At 46.1% G+C, this 18,512-nt stretch overlaps 1 protein-coding gene across 1 annotated transcript in view; it reads right to left on the bottom strand.

Moving 5' to 3' along the window:
• Nucleotides 1-434: 434 nt before the first annotated feature.
• The window catches only part of LOC132571572 (zinc finger protein 709-like), a 172,672-nt gene continuing 154,594 nt past the window's right edge, over nt 435-18,512 (bottom strand). The window contains exons 6-7 of the mRNA XM_060238372.1: nt 1,430-3,424; nt 435-466 (exon numbers count right to left, since the gene is read on the bottom strand). Of these exons, the coding sequence (XP_060094355.1) occupies nt 435-466; nt 1,430-3,424 (2,027 nt within the window). The remainder of the gene's footprint in view (nt 467-1,429; nt 3,425-18,512) is intronic.

The raw sequence follows: 18,512 nt of genomic DNA, 5'->3' as shown, positions 1-18,512 counted from the left end.
GGTTAACCAGTAGCAGCGAGGCTGTAGATATCTAACCATCAACTCTTCCAGGCCTTTTTTCGTAGCAGGAGCTCCTTTGCATATTAGGCCACACCCTCATGATGTAGCCAATCCTCCAAGAGCTTATACGACTCTTATTTCAAGGTCTACTGTAAGCTCTTAGAAGATTGGTTACATCAGGGGTGTGTGGCCTAATATGCAAAGGAGTTCCTGCTACAAAAAGAGCCCTGTACTTCTCTATTCCTTCACAGGTTTGGGAAAGGAACAGTTTTTGCCAATTTGGAAAATGTCAGAGTTAGACTACCAGATAACCTGAAGTAGCAAGTTTCACAGAGAAGGGCAAACACTGAAAGGGCCCACCATCGTGTAACTATATTCTCCACCTTTCTGATGTTCCAACGTCAGCTCCATTTGAAGAATCTCATCAGAACCAGCTATAGGAAAGTTTCATCCTTGTATGGATTCTCTGAGGAACACAAAAGTCAAGTTTATGCTTCAGAACCTTGCCACACACTGAATATTGATAAGATTCCTCTCCTGTCTGTTGCAACCAAATAAATCAAAACCACTCTGTGAAAAATATTATTACAAAATGTAATTCATACAAGGAAAAAAGTGTATTTCAGCAACCTCATCATTTTACATACCGCATGTGTATATTTATGCACATATATACAACAGTGTGCAAATAGTCCAAATAATAAGTCCTAATCATTAATTCAAACTTATTTATGGTTTGGACTATTTGCACACTGTTGAATATATATGCATAATATGCACATGTGGTATGTAAAATGATGAGGTTGCTGAAATGCACTTTTTTCCTTGTATGAATTACATTTTGTAATAATATTTTTTTGTAATAATATTTCATCACTTTCTGTAATAATATTTTCTTTGTAATAATATTTCATCGCCCATTAATCCTTTTGTTCAAACTCCTGGAAGCCATCTTCGGAGTGATGTCAGGTACCACAGGACACCACCTCAGGACACCAATTTACCTAAAAGAAGGCCAAGTTTTGGCCAGTCTGGTGTGTCTCTGACAGATCCCCTACCTTGCTGTCCAAGCCACCCCCAATTACCTGATCATTATTGGGCCCATTATTATGAGATACGCTGATTGTTTCTTGCTCCCCCTTCCCTTATCGTCTTAGATATTGGATCGTTCCTTCTGCAGTCTTCGAGAGAGGTAAAGTATAGCCCTGTCTGTATTTTTCCCTTATATGTTTCCCTACACATTTCCCCTCTGTTTTTCCTAGGACTGTGTGATTGCTGTATGATTTATTTTTCTTGTGTGCTTGAACTATTTTTCTAATAAAAACTCATTTCTAATTTACAAATCTCCTTGTTTTTCGACTCCTGTGTACACAGGTTATTGATCCCACTCATTTGATATCTTTGCCCTCCTAAAATAATACCTCCATACCTTGTTTGAGGGCGATTTGGCTAACAACTTCCAAACATTCTGAAGGTTTCTCCCTTGTGTGGGTTCTCTGATGATATTGAAGATGGCCACTCTGACTGAATTTCTTTCCACAGTTTGAGCATTCAAAAGGTTTCTCTCCTGTGTGCGTTCTGTGATGCACTTTAAGACTGTGATTCACACTAAATCTCTTTCCACACTCTGGGCATTGAAAAGGCTTTTCCCCTGTGTGAGTTCTGTGATGCTGCTGAAGTTTCCTCCTCTCCTTAAATCTCTTTCCACACTCTAGGCAGTTAAAAGGTTTCTCTCCTGTGTGAGTTCTTTGGTGCAGTTGAAGTAGCCCCCTCTGGTTGAATCTCTTTCCACACTCTGAGCATTCAAAAGGTTTCTCTCCTGTGTGAATTCTCTGATGCCCTTGAAGTTTCCCCCTATCCTTGAATCTCTTTCTACACTCTGAGCATTCAAAAGGTTTCTCTCCTGTGTGGGTTCTTTGGTGCAACTGAAGATGGCTTCTCTGACTGAATCTCTTTCCACACTCTGAGCATTCAAAAGGTTTCTCCCCTGTGTGGGTTCGCTGATGCTGCTGAAGACTGCCACTCGTACTGAATCTCCTTCCACACTCTAGGCAGTTAAAAGGTTTCTCTCCTGTGTGGGTTCTTTGGTGCAACTGAAGATGGCTTCTCTGACTGAATCTCTTTCCGCACTCTGAGCATTCAAAAGGTTTCTCCCCTGTGTGGGTTCTCTGATGCTGCTGAAGACTGCCACTCATACTGAATCTTCTTCCACACTCTAGGCAGTTAAAAGGTTTCTCTCCTGTGTGGGTTCTTTGGTGCAATTGAAGATGGCTTCTCTGACTGAATCTCTTTTTACACTTTGAGCATTCAAAAGGTTTCTCCCCTGTGTGGGTTCTCTGATGCTGCTGAAGACTGCCACTCGTACTGAATCTCCTTCCACACTCTAGGCAGTTAAAAGGTTTCTCTCCTGTGTGGGTTCTTTGGTGCAATTGAAGTATCCCCCTCTGCTTGAATTTCTTTCCACACTCTGAGCATTCAAAAGGTTTCTCTCCTGTGTGCGTTCTGTGATGCACTTTAAGATTGTGATTCATGCTAAATCTCTTTCCACACTCTGAGCATTGAAATGGCTTTTCCCCTGTGTGAGTTCTCTGATGGAGCTGAAGTTTCCTCCTCTCCTTGAATCTCTTTCCACACTCTGAGCATTCAAAAGGTTTCTCTCCTGTGTGGGTTCTTTGATGCAACTGAAGATGGCTTCTCTGACTAAATCTCTTTCCACACTCTGAGCATTCAAAAGGCTTCTCTCCTGTATGGGTTCGCTGATGCAGCTGAAGACTGCCACTCGTACTGAATCTCCTTCCACACTCTAGGCAGTTAAAAGGTTTCTCTCCTGTGTGAGTTCTTTGATGCAGTTGAAGTTTCCCCCTCTGGTTGAATCTCTTTCCACACTCTGAGCATTCAAAAGGTTTCTCTCCTGTGTGAATTCTCTGATGCTGTTGAAGTTTCCCCCTCTCCTTGAATCTCTTTCCACACTCTGAGCATTCAAAAGGTTTCTCTCCTGTGTGGGTTCTTTGGTGCAATTGAAGATGGCTTCTCTGACTGAATCTCTTTCCACACTCTGAGCATTCAAAAGGTTTCTCCCCTGTGTGGGTTCTCTGATGCTGCTGAAGACTGCCGCTTTTACTGAATCTCTTTCCACACTCTGAACATTCAAAAGATTTCTCCCCTGTGTGGGTACTGTGATGCTGCTGTGATCTATTTCTGAAGTACTTTCCACACTGAACAGATTTATTTGCCTTCATTATTCTGTCCTTTGGCAAATGTACCTTACTCTGTCTTCCATCTCTCTTCTCAACCATATGACTCCCTTTCGTTCTGGTAGGGCTGCCTCGATTCCTGACTTTTTCTTTCAAGTCTTCATTTTTAATTCTTACTGGCAGTTGCTGATAAAATTCCTTGGACTCCTCATTCCTGTGATCATCCTCTGCTGGAATAAAGAGAGAGAGAAAGAGAGATCTTGTTAGCACCTGGGAGGGCTGGGAGGGGCGAAAGTAATCTATGTGACTGCAGGAGGAAAGGTCTGATGGTCTTTTGGCCTCGTCCAGCTTGGCTTATCTTAACCACTCTTCTGCCTTTCCCCAGAATATCTAGTATTTAAGGATACCTCATCCCCTCAAGAGCCACTGCTGAGCACTTGCCCAGAAGGCGTTTCTGAGCCTCCAGATTTCAGACCCTCCCCCCCCCCTCCATAGCAGGATGTATGATTATAGAAAACAAAAAGTTGCTCAGAAGTGAAATCAGAAATCCTCCATGGCTATTCCTGGCCTGTTCCCTTGACATAACCATAAAAGATACTCCCCTCTCAGCCCTTTTGAGAAGGAGATATGCTGTTCGGATGGTCTTGAGGAAACCTCCAGCCTTTCTTTGGATGTAAGGCCACTGTTTATCCCCATCGAAGTCTCTCTTATACTTCTGGCTTCTTTCAGGACAGGGATGGGGAGTGAAAGTAATAATTCTTTTTATGAGGAAGGAAAGAAACGCAAGAGGAAAAATTCTTCTGGAAGGATGGAGCCTTGGTCACTATCTGAACCAGTATAAAGGGAATGGATCCATGAGGCAAAACACTCTAGTTCCCCCAAGGGTTACAGTGATTATTAAGTGGCCTGGTCTGATTTACTGTTGTTTGTGATTTGTGTCTCCCTGTAGCTAGCATCCTTATCTTTCTTAAGGCCAAACTCCAGAATGTAGTCACTTGTTGTTATAACCTGAATCCAGTTGTTGTCAAGTTCTGTACAGGACTCATCAAATCCACCTCTTTGGTGTAAATCAAATAAGGTTTTATTCCTGAATGGTATGAATATATACACAACAAGGACTCTGCTGAACTGAGTGGAATTGGTTAGTTCACACCTTTATAGATTACAACCCACCATTAATTATACAATGTTTCAGGTGCTCACATTCTGGTGGGCTAAGTATTCACCCTAGCACTGCACCCCTGCACGGTTCACATTCTTTTTCAAGTTCAGGAAGTTAGAATATCCAGGCTGAGATATAAGAGGTGGCCTTCACATCTCACAGGAAGAATGTGTGTCACTGGCTGGGGTAGGATATGTTTTGCTACCAAGTGCTAGAAAGGATCGTGCAAAGCAAATGCAGGCATCTAATACGAAGGATAAAAATAGGCCTCCCCACTCTACACTATTATGGCAAGACACAGTTCTTGACAGTTGTGTAATGAGGAGGGAGGGGGGGAGGGTGAGGGTGCTGAAAGCCTCTGGAAAATTCCATGAAGGAGGATATTTGATTGGGTCATTAGGACCACCTGATACTAGAGAGATAGAAAGTATAATATGGGGAAAGACCAGAGAGAAGCCATGCTCACTTGATGCTCATGAAGCATTAATATTTTCTTGCTTCATCGCAATGAACAGCTTTATGTAGAATAACTTTCAGCTACAGCTGGAATACTTGTGCTGCAACAAAAGGGTGCCATCGACATGCGTCAAGAAATGGAAATGTCTATGACATGTCATAGTATTAAAGAAAACTGTTTTAAGATGATGTATAGATGGTATATGACTCCAAAAAAATTAGCAAAGTTGAATAAAAAGATGCCAGATAGGTGTTGGAAATGTAAAAAGCATGAAGGTTCTTTCTACCATATGTGGTGGACTTGTGAAAGGGCTAAAATGTTTTGGCAGATGATTCAGCAAGAGATCTCTAAGATTCTGGGATATGAATTTAACAAAGAGGCAGAGACTTTTCTGCTGGGAATACAAATGGAAGAATTTCCAAAAGAAGATAGAACTTTAATATGGTACTTGCTCTCAGCTGCTAGGACATTGTATGCGCAGTTATGGAAGCAAGAAAAAATACCAGAAAAATGGGACTGGATTACAAAAGTTATGTCATGGAGTGAAATGGACAAATTAACAAGAAAACTAAGAGACTATGATTTAGAACTTTTTAATGTGGAGTGGAAGAAATTCAGAAGATACGTAGAGAAAGAGTGGAAAATAAAAGGACATTGGACAATTTTTGATGATTAAGATTTTTATAGTTAAGGGTACCTTTAATATTTGGTTTTTTTTTTTTAAATAACACTGGCGGGGGTCAAGTAATGGAGGGAGGGGTGGGAGGAAAGTAAAATATGGGGTAGAAAGATTTTTCTTTTATTTTAAGCTCTTTATAAGTTGTAGATATAATTCTGCTACCATATGTTACTAATAAAATTGTTTATACATCAAGAAAGAAATGGAAATGTCTGGCAATGCGACACCAGTTTGGTGTAGTGGTTTAAGTGCAAGGACTCTTATTTGGGAGAACCGGTTTTGATTCCCCACTCTTCCACTTACAGCTGCTGGAATGGCCTTGGGTCAGCCATAGGTCTCTTATCTGGGAGAACCAGGTTTGATTCCCCATTCCTCCACTTGCACCTGCTAGAATGGCCTTGGATCAGCCATAGCTCTCTTATCTGGGAGAACCAGATTAGATTCCCCACTCATCCACCTGCAGCTGCTGGAATGGCCTTGGATCAGCCATAGCTCTCTTATCTGGGAGAACTGGGTTTGATTCCCCACTCCTCCACTTGCACCTGCTGGAATGGCCTTGGGTCAGCCAGAGCTCTCTTATCTGGGAGAACCGGGTTTGATTCCCCACTCATCCACTTGCAGCTGCTGGAATGGCCTTGGGTCAGCCATAGCTCTCTTATCTGGGAGAACCGGGTTTGATTCCCCATTCCTCCACTTGCACCTGCTAGAATGGCCTTGGATCAGCCATAGCTCTCTTATCTGGGAGAACCAGGTTTGATTCCCCACTCATCCACTTGCAGCTGCTGGAATGGCCTTGGATCAGCCATAGGTATCACAAAGTTATCTTTGAAATGGCAGCTTCAGGTAGAGCTCTCTTAGTCCCACCCACCTCACAGGGTTTCTGGGGGTCTTTTTGGAGGGGGGGGGGAAGGTAAAAGAGATTGTAAGCCGCTCTGAGACTCTGAGATTCGGAGTGTAGGTAGGGTGGGGTGTAAATCCAATATCTTCTTTTTCTTCTTCTACAGTAGAAGAATGGTGGGAGAAACTGTTGGACTTTGCAGCTATGGCTAAACTTAAGAGTATTGATTAGGGAAGAGACAATTAGGCAATTTATTAGAAACCCTTCATTGACTTTTTGCATGAAAAAGATAAGGATGACTTGAGGATGACTTGAGGATTTGTGGTTTTTCTGACTGAGAAACATACCTAAGGGGAATGAAAAGAGACTTTGCATAAGCAAGGATAACTTTGTAACCAAAATTATATTTGTTGCAGAGAAAAATGGAAGCCTTTTATTTCCCCCTTCCATTACCCTTTTCCTTTTAGTTTGCTTTCTATAACAATTAAAATGATGATGATAATTTATGAAGAAGTTTTTAATTTTTCCCCCTTTTGTCTTCTAGTTTTATCCCTTTCATAAAATCAAAAGTTGCTGAGAGAGAGAGAGAAATGGTGCTATTGAATATCAGATATTTAATGTATTAGCTTTTCTCCAGGCCAGTTTAGCCAGGGATCCTGGAGGTCTTTTGCCATCTTCTGGGTCTGGAGCAGGGGTCACTGGGGGTGTGTGTATGGAGGAGGTATTTGTGAATTTTCTGCATTGTGCAGGGAGTTGGACTAGATAACCCTGGGGACCACTTCTGTCTCCATAAATTTATAAAGTTTAATTATACTGAATCAGAACCTTGGTCCATTGAGATAAGAATTGTCCATTGAGTTTCGCAGTGGCTCTCCAGGTCTCAGGCAGAGGTCTTTCGCATTTCCTCCTACCTGATCCTTTTCAGTGGCGATGTGCCAGGGCTTGACCCTGGGACCTTCTGCATACTAAGCAGGTGCTCTGCCAGGGAGTCACAGCCCCTCCCCTCCCCCACAGCCCCTCCCTCAAAATGATGCATTGCTATTCCATATCTGCATTCATCCCTCATCCCAATGGCAGGCAGGAGCACCTTTGGCACGCATGAAAGAGCCTTACCCAGAAAGGCCACGTTCCCATAGTTCTCCAGCATGACTTCCTTGTACAGGGCTCTTTGTCCCGGATCCAGCAGGGCCCACTCTGCCTCGATGAAAGAGACGGACACCTCCTCCAAGGAAAAGGGACCCTGAAAGAAAAAGAAGGTTCCCTCCTCTTCAGAGACCACGTCAGGCATAAGAACATAAGAGAAGCCATGTTAGATCAGGCCAATGGCCCATCCAGTCCAACACTCTGTGTCACATAAGAACATAAGAGAAGCCATGTTGGATCAGGCCAATGGCCCATCCAGTCCAACACTCTGTGTCACACAGTGGCCAAAAAAAAATGTATATATACACACACACACACACACACACACACTGTGGCTAATAGCCACTGATAGACCTCTGCTCCATATTTTTATCTAACCCCCTCTTGAAGGTGGCTATGCTTGTGGCCGCCGCCACCTCCTGTGGCAGTGAATTTCACATGTTAATCACCCTTTGGGTGAAGAAGTACTTCCTTTTATCCGTTTGAACCTGTCTGCTCAGCAATTTCATCGAATGCCCATGAGTTCTTGTATTGTGAGAAAGGGAGAAAAGTACTTCTTTCTCTACTTTCTCCATCCCATGCATTATCTTGTAAACCTCTATCATGTCACCCCGCAGTCGACGTTTCTCCAAGCTAAAGAGCCCCAAGCGTTTCAACCTTTCTTCATAGGGAAAGTGTTTCAGCCCTTTAATCATTCTAGTTGCCCTTTTCTGGACTTTCTCCAATGCTATAATATCCTTTTTGAGGTGCGGTGACCAGAACTGCACACAGTACTCCAAATGAGACCGCACCATCGATTTATACAGGGACATTATGATACTGGCTGATTTGTTTTCAATTCCCTTCCTAATAATTCCCAGCACGGCATTGGCCTTTTTTATTGCAAACGCACACTGTCTTGACATTTTCAGTGAGTTATCTACCATGACCCCAAGATCTCTCTCTTGGTCAGTCTCTGCCAGTTCACACCCCATCAACTTGTATTTGTAGCTGGGATTCTTGGCCCCAATGTGCATTACTTTGCACTTGGCCACATTGAACCTCATCTGCCACGTTGACGCCCACTCACCCAGGCTCAATAGATCCCTTTGGTGTTCCTCACAATCCTCTCTGGTTCTCACCACCCTGAACAATTTAGTGTCATCTGCAAACTTGGCCACTTCACTCCTCACTTCCAACTCTAAATCATTTATGAACAAGTTAAAGAGCATGGGACCCAGTACTGAGCCCTGCGGCACCCCACGGCTTACCGTCCTCCACTGTGAAGACTGCCCATTTATACTCACTCTCTGCTTCCTATTACTCAGCCAGTTTTTGATTCACAAGAGGACCTGTCCTTTTACTCCATGACTCTCAAGCTTACTAACGACGCTTTGATGAGGAACTTTATCAAAAGCTTTCTGGAAGTCAAGGTAAACAACATCTATGGGGTCTCCTTTGTCCACATGTTTGTTCACCCCCTCAAAGAAATGTAACAGGTTAGTGAGGCAAGATCTTCCCCTACAGAACCCATGCTGAGTCTTCCTCAATAACCCGTGTTCATCAATGTGCCTACTCATTCTGTCCTTGATAATGGTTTCTGACTGTAAGATTGAGAGACGGTAATTGGAAAGAATGTATGAAAACTTGGGAACCAGTGTATATATGGGCAAAAAGTATTGGAATGGTGGTGAGATATTAGAACTGGTATTTGGTAAAGCCCTCACAACTCCTTATACATGTGGGTGGGTAGGTGGTGGGAAGTCACGGGTTTTTGTGTGTATATTATGTGTATGTTGTTTGACATGTGTTTGGCTTTGTTTGTTATTATTGTTTGATTCACAATAAAATATTTAAATTTGTAAAAAAAAAAAAAAAAGATAATGGTTTCTACCAACTTTCCCGGTATCGAAGTCAGACTGACTGGCCTGTAATTTCCTGGATCTCCTCTGGAACCCTTTTTAAAGATGGGGGTGACATTTGCTACCTTCCAGTCCTCAGGAACGGAGGCAGACTTCAGTGAAAGATTACAGATTTTTATTAGAAGATCCACAAGTTCAACATTGGGTTCTTTCAGAACTCTCGGATGTATGCCATCCGGACCCAGTGACTTATTAGTTTTTAATTCGTCCATCAGTTGTAGGACCTCCTCTTTTGTCACCTCAATCTGACTCATGTCTTTCAACACCCCTTCCAAAATTAGTGGTTCTGGGGCGGGCAAAAAGTTCTCGTCTTCCACAGTGAAGACGGAGGCAAAAATGCATTCAGCTTCTCAGCCATTTCCCTATCCTCCTTCAGTAATCCTTTTACCCCATGGTCATCCAAGGGCCCCACTGCCTCCCTGGCTGCTTTCCTGCTTCTAATATATTTGAAGAAGTATTTATTGTTGGTCTTTATGTTTTTTGCAATATGTTCCTCATAGTCCCTTTTTACCTGCCTGATCACAGTTTTGCATTTGATTTGGCACAGCCTGTGTTCCCTTTTATTAATCTCACTTGTACTGGCTTTCCACTGCTTAAAGGAGTCCTTCTTACCTTTTACAGCTTCCATAACTTTGTTTGTTAACCATGCAGGCCTTTTCTTACACCTGTTTGTGCCTTTCCTAACTTGTGGTATGTATTTTATCTGAGCTGCTAGGATTATAGTTTTAAATAGTCTCCAAGCTTCCCCAAGGGTTTTGACTGTATTTACCTTTCCTTTCAGTTTCCTCCTCACATGCCTCCTCATCTCAGAGAATTTACCCCTTTTCAAGTTAAACATGGTTGTGGCGGTCTTTTTGGGCAACTCCCTATTTATAATATGAGAACCAGTTTGGTGTAGTGGTTAAGTGTGAGGACTCTTCTCTGGGAGAACCGGGTTTGATTCTCCACTCCTCCAATTGCACCTGCTAGCATGGCCTTGGGTCAGCCATAGCCCTGGCAGAGGTTGTCCTTAAAAGGGCAGCTGCTGTGAGAGCCCTCTCCAGCCCCACCCACCTCACAGGGTGTCTGTTGTGGGGGAGGAAGGTAAAGGAGATTGTGAGCCGCTCTGAGACTCTTCGGAGTGGAGGGCGGGATATAAATCCAATATCTTCTTCTTATACAAACGGTGAAATCAGTAACATTATGGTCACTGCTCACAAGCGGCGCAATCACTTTTACATCTCTCACCAAGTCTTGGGCATTACTTAGGACCAAATCCAGGATCGCCCCACCCCTGGTAGGTTCTGAGACCATCTGCTCCATAGCACAGTCATTGAGAGCATCAAGAAACTCAATCTCTTTCTCTCGACCAGAACACATATTGACCCAATCAATCCGCGGGTAGTTAAAATCACCTATTACGACACAGTTTTTACGTTTAGCCGCTATCTTTAAGCCTTCCATCATATTATAATCGTCCTCTCTCTTTTGATTTGGTGGGCGATAACAAACTCCCATAGTTAACTCTCAGCTATCAGAGCTGCTCTGCTCTGTTCTGCTCTCTCTCAGACCTCTGTGAGATGTGCTCAGCCTTTTGGCAAGAAATTGCACACTGGAAGGGAGTCATCTGGGAAGGTTCAGGATGTATGACTTGGGATGGGTAAACAGAACAGCAGTCAAAGGATCTCTTGCCCTTACACCTTGTAGAAGCTGCAGGAGCAAAAGCTCCCCTGAGAAAGGAGGAGGGACCCTGCTCATCTCTCCTACCTGGATTGCAGGTGCAGCAGCCGTTTCCACCCCTCTGAAAAGGCGAAGGCTCAACAGCATCTCTTCACTGCCTGTTCCTGAGACAAAGGAGGAAGGAAGGGTTATTGCTTGTTTGTTCCCTGCTTCGCACACCTCCTTCCCAGGGTTGGGAAACATTGCCCTATGTACAATCAACACATTTTTTTTAACCCTTTTTGCTAAATTCTGCAAGAGGACCTAGAAGAAGATATTGGATTTATATCCCACCCTCCACTCCAAAGAGTCTCAGAGCGGCTCACAATCTCCTTTCCCTTCCTCCCCCACAACAGACACCCTGTGAGGTAGATGAAGATATTGGATTTATATCCCGCCCTCCACTCCAAAGAGTCTCAGAGCGGCTCACAATCTCCTTTCCCTTCCTCCCCCACAACAGACACCCTGTGAGGTAGATGAAGATATTGGATTTATATCCCGCCCTCCACTCCGAAGAGTCTCAGAGAGGCTCACAATCTCCTTTACCTTCCTCCCCCACAACAGACACCCTGTGAGGTAGATGAAGATATTGGATTTATATCCCGCCCTCCACTCCGGAGAGTCTCAGAGCGGCTCACAATCTCCTTTCCCTTCCTCCCCCACAACAGACACCCTGTGAGGTAGATGAAGATATTGGATTTATATCCCGCCCTCCACTCCGGAGAGTCTCAGAGCGGCTCACAATCTCCTTTCCCTTCCTCCCCCACAACAGACACCCTGTGAGGTAGATGAAGATATTGGATTTATATCCCACCCTCCACTCTAAAGAGTCTCAGAGCGGCTCACAATCTCCTTTATCTTCCTCCCCCACAACAAACACCCTGTGAGGTAGATGAAGATATTGGATTTATATCCCGCCCTCCACTCCGGAGAGTCTCAGAGCGGCTCACAATCTCCTTTCCCTTCCTCCCCCACAACAGACACCCTGTGAGGTAGATGAAGATATTGGATTTATATCCCGCCCTCCACTTCAAAGAGTCTCAGAGTGGCTCACAATCTCCTTTCCCTTCCTCCCCCACAACAGACACCCTGTGAGGTAGATGAAGATATTGGATTTCTATCCTGCCCTCCACTCCAAAGAGTCTCAGAGCGGCTCACAATCTCCTTTCCCTTCCTCCCCCACAACAGACATCCTGTGAGGTGGGCGGGGCTGAGAGGGCTCTCACAGCAGCTGCCCTTTCAAGGACAGAGTCTCAGAACGGCCTACAATCTCCTTTACCCTCCTCCCCCACAACAGACACCCTGTGAGGTGGGTGGGGCTGAGAGGGCTCTCACAGCAGCTGCCCTTTCAAGGACAGAGTCTCAGAGCAGCCTACAATCTCCTTTCCCTTCCTCCCCCACAACAGACACCCTGTGAGGTGGGTGGGGCTGCAAGGGCTCTCACAGCAGCTGCCCTTTCATGGACAGAGTCTCAGAGCAGCTCACAATCTCCTTTATCTTCCTCCCCCACAACAGACACCCTGTGAGGTGGGTGGGGCTGGAGAGGGCTCTTACAGCAGCTGCCCTTTCAAGGACAACCTCTGCCAGAGTTATGGCTGACCCAAGGCCATGCTAGCAGGTTGCAAGTGGAGGAGTGGGGAATCAAACCCGGTTCTCCCAGAGAAGAGTCCGCACACTTAACCACTACACCAAACTGGCTCTCCTATGAGTCTCAGGGACTATAAATGCTGCCAACATATTTCAAACTTCTGAGAGACTTGGGTTTGCTCCGCAGGGAGGAAAAGAGGGGGTGGAAATGACACAGCATGAAAAATCACCGTCGCAATGGACCAGACATGACTTGAGGAATTCTGTATACTTCAAGGTAACATGGATGAGCTTTCGGAGTGTCTCAGCATGCTAACTTCACAAGTAGGTTTTCAGACAGACTTAACATCAACATTATATCACATCTGTCCCAAGTCCTTCCCCAGAACTTCTTCAGTTTCTGGGCATAGCCTGCTATCCCTACTCCAGCATTCCGTTTCCCACAGCAGCCTGCCTAACGCCCCTATAACTACAGGCACAGAAGGCAATTTTCCACATAAGTATTGGCCCCCTAGGAACTGGTTTTCTGAGGTCTGCTGCCCCTGAAGATGGAGGCTCCCTCTACTAACCAGGCTGAATAGTTTTGCTGAAGTTTGTCTGATTCCCACCCCCAACCCCCCAGGCAATTTGTGACATTTTACGGAAGGAAGGCGAGCTGTGAATGGTTTAATTAATAGGAGTAATTGACCCCCAGGAATTTGTCTAATCACAAACTAGTAAAATGAGTGCCATTTTACTCTGTGTAATGTGTAGAAATAGTTATAGATTTTTGTGACCCAAACTCTTCACCCATCACATTCAGGGGATGCCCCAATTGCACCCAGGCACAAGGAGTCCTTACCACAGGAGAGGGCATCTTGGGCATGCTCCACCACCGGTACCCTCTGCCCCTGCTCCAAAGAAGCTCCTTCTGCCTCAGGGATTGCAGCTTCCATCTCCAAAGGTGGTCCTCGCATCTGAAACAGCAGCCAGGGAGAGGGGTAAGAGATGGAATGGAAAAGAGACCAAGGAAGGGATCCTGCCCCACTCCCAGACTCTGCACCCTTCTCTCAGCAGAGCTGGTGAGTTATCTGCAGGGGTCAGAAATTCTCTAGTAGAAGAGGTTTACAAGATTATGCAGGGGATGGAGAAAGTAGAGAAAGAAGTACTTTTCTCCCTTTCTCACAATACAAGAACTTGTGGGCATTCAATGAAACTGCTGAGCAGTCAGGTTAAAATGGATAAAAGGAAGTACTTCTTCACCCAAAGGGTGATTAACATGTGGAATTCACTGCCACAGGAGGTGGTGGCGGCTACAAGCATAGCCAGCTTCAAGAGGGGGTTAGATAAAAATATGGAGCAGAGGTCAATCAGTGGCTATTAGCCACAGTGTGTTTATATATGTGTGTGTATATCATCGGTTGCTGACTTGCCGTCTTGCCGACGTGGGGATTCAGGGGTTGGCTTTACAATGGCTTACCTCTCTCCTCAAGGGTCGGGGACAAAGAGTGGCGATTGGGGGTGAATTGTCCCGGAGGTACCCGCTGGATTGCGGGGTTCCTCAGGGAGCAGTTCTTTCCCCAATGTTGTTTAACATCTACATGCGCCCTCTTGCCCAGATTGCCCGGAGATATGGGCTGGGTTGCCACCAGTATGCTGATGACACCCAGCTCTATCTACTTATGGACGGCTGGCCTGCCTGTGTCCCAGAAAACCTGGACCTGGCATTGCAGGCTGTGTCTAGATGGCTCAGGCTGAGCGGGCTGAAGCTAAACCCAGCGAAGACAGAGGTCCTTTGCTTGGGTCGCCGTGGTCCGGGGAGGGAGATTCCCTTACCGGCCCTCGATGGTGTGCCTCTGTCAGCGGCGCACAGGGTTAGGAGCCCCGGGGGTGCTATTGGAGCCTACTCTAACTATGGAGGCCTAGATAGCAGCCACTGCCAAGTCCGCATTTTTTCATCTCAGGCGGGCAAGGCAGCTGGCTCCTTTCCTGGAGGACGGCGACCTGGCAACAGTGATCCATGCAACGGTCACATCGAGGCTGGACTACTACAATGCCCTCTACATGGGGCTGCCCCTGTGCCGAACCCGGTGCAGAATGCCGCTGCCCGGCGGTTGTTAGGGCTCCCTAGACGGGAGCACATTCAGCTGGGGCTTTGGGGACTGCATTGGCTGCCGATAACATACTGAGTTCGATACAAGGTGCTGCTAATGACCTTTAAAGCCCTTTATGGCCTGGGACCTGCCTACCTTAGGGACCGTCTCTCCCCACATGTTCCCCAGAGAGTGCTGAGATCGGGGTCTCAGAACCTCCTTATAATCCCTGGGCCAAAGGAGGCCCGTCCGAAAGCGACCAGAGACAGGGCCTTTTCGATTGCAGCTCCCTGTTGGTGGAACCAGCTCCCGGAGGAGGTGAGGGCCCTGCGGAACCTTGAACAGTTCCGCAGTGCCTGTAAAACAGCCCTCTTCTGGTTGGCATATAATTAATTGATATCGGAATGCCTGAATATTTAAATCTCGAACATCAGATTATTGAATACTGGAATATTTGAAGAATTGATTTAAGGAAAAGGTAGCATAGTGCATATTGATGTGAGTTTTATGTATTTTTATGTATTTTATTGTATAATTATTAATGTATTTTTAAACTGATTCGTTAGCTTTTTGTATTGTAAGCCGCCCTGAGCCCACCTCGGTAGGGTAGGGCGGGATATAAATAGAATAAAATAAAAATAAATAAAATAAATACACACAGACATATATTGGCCACTGTGTGACACAGAGTGTTGGACTGGATGGGCCACTGGCCTGATCCAACAAGGCTTCTCTTATGTTCTTATGTGACACAGAGTGCTGGACTGGATGGGCCACTGGCCTGATCCAACAAGGCTTCTCTTATGTTCTTATGTGACTCAGAGTGTTGGACTGGATGGGCCATTTGCCTGATCCAACAGGGCTTCTCTTATGTGACACAGAGTGTTGGACTGGAGGGGCCACTGGCCTGATCCAACAAGGCTTCTCATGTCCTTATGTGACACAGAGTGTTGGACTGGATGGGCTACTGGCCTGATCCAACATGGCTTCTCTTATGTCCTTATGTGACACAGAGTGTTGGACTGGAGGGGCCACTGGCCTGATCCAACAAGGCTTCTCTTATGTTCTTATGTGACACAGAGTGTTGGACTGGAGGGGCCACTGGCCTGATCCAACAAGGCTTCTCTTATGTTCTTCTGTGACACAGAGTGCTGGACTGGATGGGCCATTGGCCTGATCCAACATGGCTTCTCTTATGTTCTTATGTGGGCTATTATCTGGCAGAGGGCTAAATATTACTGCTTTAATTGGACAATAGAAATATACTAAATAAATAAATACCTGGAGGGAATCCCCTCTCACCTGTTCTGCCTGACTCAGGAGGAAACCTTCGGCCAGGGCCACGGCCTGGGAACTGGTCTCCGGCCCACATCCTCTGACCCAGCCCTGCATTTCCTTGGGCAGGAGAGTCAGGAACTGCTCCAGGATCACCAGGTCCAGGATCTGCTTCTTGGTGTGCCTCTCTGGCTTCAGCCACTGGTTGCAAAGTCCATGGAGCTGGCTGCAAACCTCTCGGGGCCCATCAGCCTCATGGTAGCAGAACTGCCGGAAGTGTTGGCAGTGTACATCTGAGGTCGTGGTGTCTTCAGACAGGACCTCTGGCACAGCTCTTTCCCAGAATTCAGCACCACTTCCAGGTGGGATGGGATGGGGGCCTTTCCTTGCTCTCTTGCCCATTCCAGGTCCTTCTGGGCCCTGCTCTTCCATCTTCTTACCCTTCTCTTGGTTTCCCCCTGTCTGAGAAAATTGCCTTTATTCACTTGGCTCTGAAGAGAGGCTTCTCCATGAGGGGACAGAGAGAGACAGACAGCTGTGTGCCAAAAAAGAAAATAATAATAATTTAAAGAAGGAATGAAGGTACACAATTGGACATTGGGAACTTCCATGGTGAGATTAGCCCTGCTGCTTCTTGTGGTTTTTTGACCAGGTTTAATATCATTTTGCTATGTTACAAACCAGTCTATTTTAGATGTGTCTCCTTGGTTCTTTGGGAAAGTGTCTCTGATTGGCGCTTTAATGATGTTACAAACTTTAAAAAGGTAAAGGTAAAGGTCCCCTGTGCAAGCACCAGTCGTTTTCGACTCTGGGGTGATGTTGCTTTCACAACGTTTTCACGGCAGACTTTTTATGGGGTGGTTTCCTATTGCCTTCCCCAGTCATCGACACTTTCCCCCCAGCAAGCTGGGTATTCATTTGACCAACCTTGAAAGAATGGAAGGCTGAGTCAACCTTGAGCCGGTTACCTGAATCCAGCTTCCGCTGGGATCAAACTCAGTTCATGAGCAGAGCGACTACAAGCTTAGTCTAACATTATTGTTTAGCATGGAGAGGAGGCAGCTGAGAGGTGATAGGATCACCATCTTCAAATACTTGAAGGGCTGTCCTCTAGAGGATAGTGTGGAATTGTTTTCTGTGGCCCCAGAAGGTAGGATCAGAACCAATGGGTTGAAATTAAATCAAAAGAGTTTCCGGCTCAACAATAGGAAGAACTTCCTGACCATTAGAGCAGTTCCTTAGTGGAACCGGCTTCCTCGGGAGGTGGTGGGCTCTCCTTCCTTGGAGGTTTTGAAACAGAGGCTAGATGGCCGTCTGACAGCAATGAGGATCCTGTGAATTTAGGCGTAGGTGTTTGTGAGCTTCCTGCATTGTGCAGGGGCTTGGACTAGATGACCCTGGAGGTCCCTTCCAACTCTATGATTCCTGACCGTTCGAGCAGTTCCTCAGTGGAACAGGCTTCCTCAGGAGGTGGTGGGCTCTCCTTCTTTGGAGGTTTTGCAGCAGAGGCTAGATGGCCATCTGACAGCAATGAAGACCCTGTGAATTTAGGGGGAGGGGTATGTGAGTTTCCTGCATTGTGCAGGGGCTTGGACTAGCTGACCCTGGAGGTCCCTTCCAACTCTATGATTCTATGACTGTTAGAGCAGTTCCTCAGTGGAACAGGCTTCCTCAGGAGGTGGTGGGCTCTCCTTCCTTGGAGGTTTTTAAATAGAGGCTAGATGGCCATCTGACAGCAATGAAGATCCTGTGTATTTAGGGGGAGGTGTTTGTGAGCTTCCTGCATGGTGCAGGGGGTTGGACTAGATGACCCTGGAGGTCCCTTCCAACTCTATGATTCCTGACCGTTCGAGCAGTTCCTCAGTGGAACAGGCTTCCTCAGGAGGTGGTGGGCTCTCTTTCCTTGGAGGTTTTTAAATAGAGGCTAGATGGCCATCTGACAGATCCTGTGAATTTAGGGGGAGGTCTTTGTGAGTTTCCTGCATGGTGCAGGGGGTTGGACTAGATGACCCTGGAGGTCCCTTCCAACTCTAGGATTAGCAACCTCTAGATGGGTCCTGAAGTTCTCCCAGAATTGCAACCCACCTCCAGCAGACAGAGTTCAGTTTGTGGGGAGAAAATGGCCGAGAGGGAGGACGCTTTGGCCTTCTCCCCATCTGAAGTCCAACCCCCATTCCCCGCAAAAAATGTCCATGGATTTGCAATCCAGGGGACTGGAACTCCAGGGCGGCCATGGCATGGCAGGATCCCCGCAGCCCTCCCAAAATCTAAATGCTTATTCCCCCCTCCTCCAAGACTTACTTCCAAGTAAACTTTATCGGGATGCGGCAGCTGCAAGTCTTTACCCTCCTGCTGCTTAAAGCCCTGCAAATGCAACCCCCTCCCTGAGGAACAGCTCCTTTGCAGCTCCCCCCCCCCCTTGCTCGGCCTCTCTAGCAAGCAGCTCGGCGGTTTTAACCCTTTCCGTGCTGCAGATGAAGGAGGGGGAAGCTCACCCCCATCGTCT

Source organism: Heteronotia binoei, chromosome 5 (genome assembly GCF_032191835.1).
Source record: "Heteronotia binoei isolate CCM8104 ecotype False Entrance Well chromosome 5, APGP_CSIRO_Hbin_v1, whole genome shotgun sequence".
NCBI lineage: Eukaryota > Metazoa > Chordata > Lepidosauria > Squamata > Gekkonidae > Heteronotia > Heteronotia binoei.
Note: the sequence above shows the minus strand (reverse complement) of the source record. Positions and strands in the feature narration are given on the sequence as shown.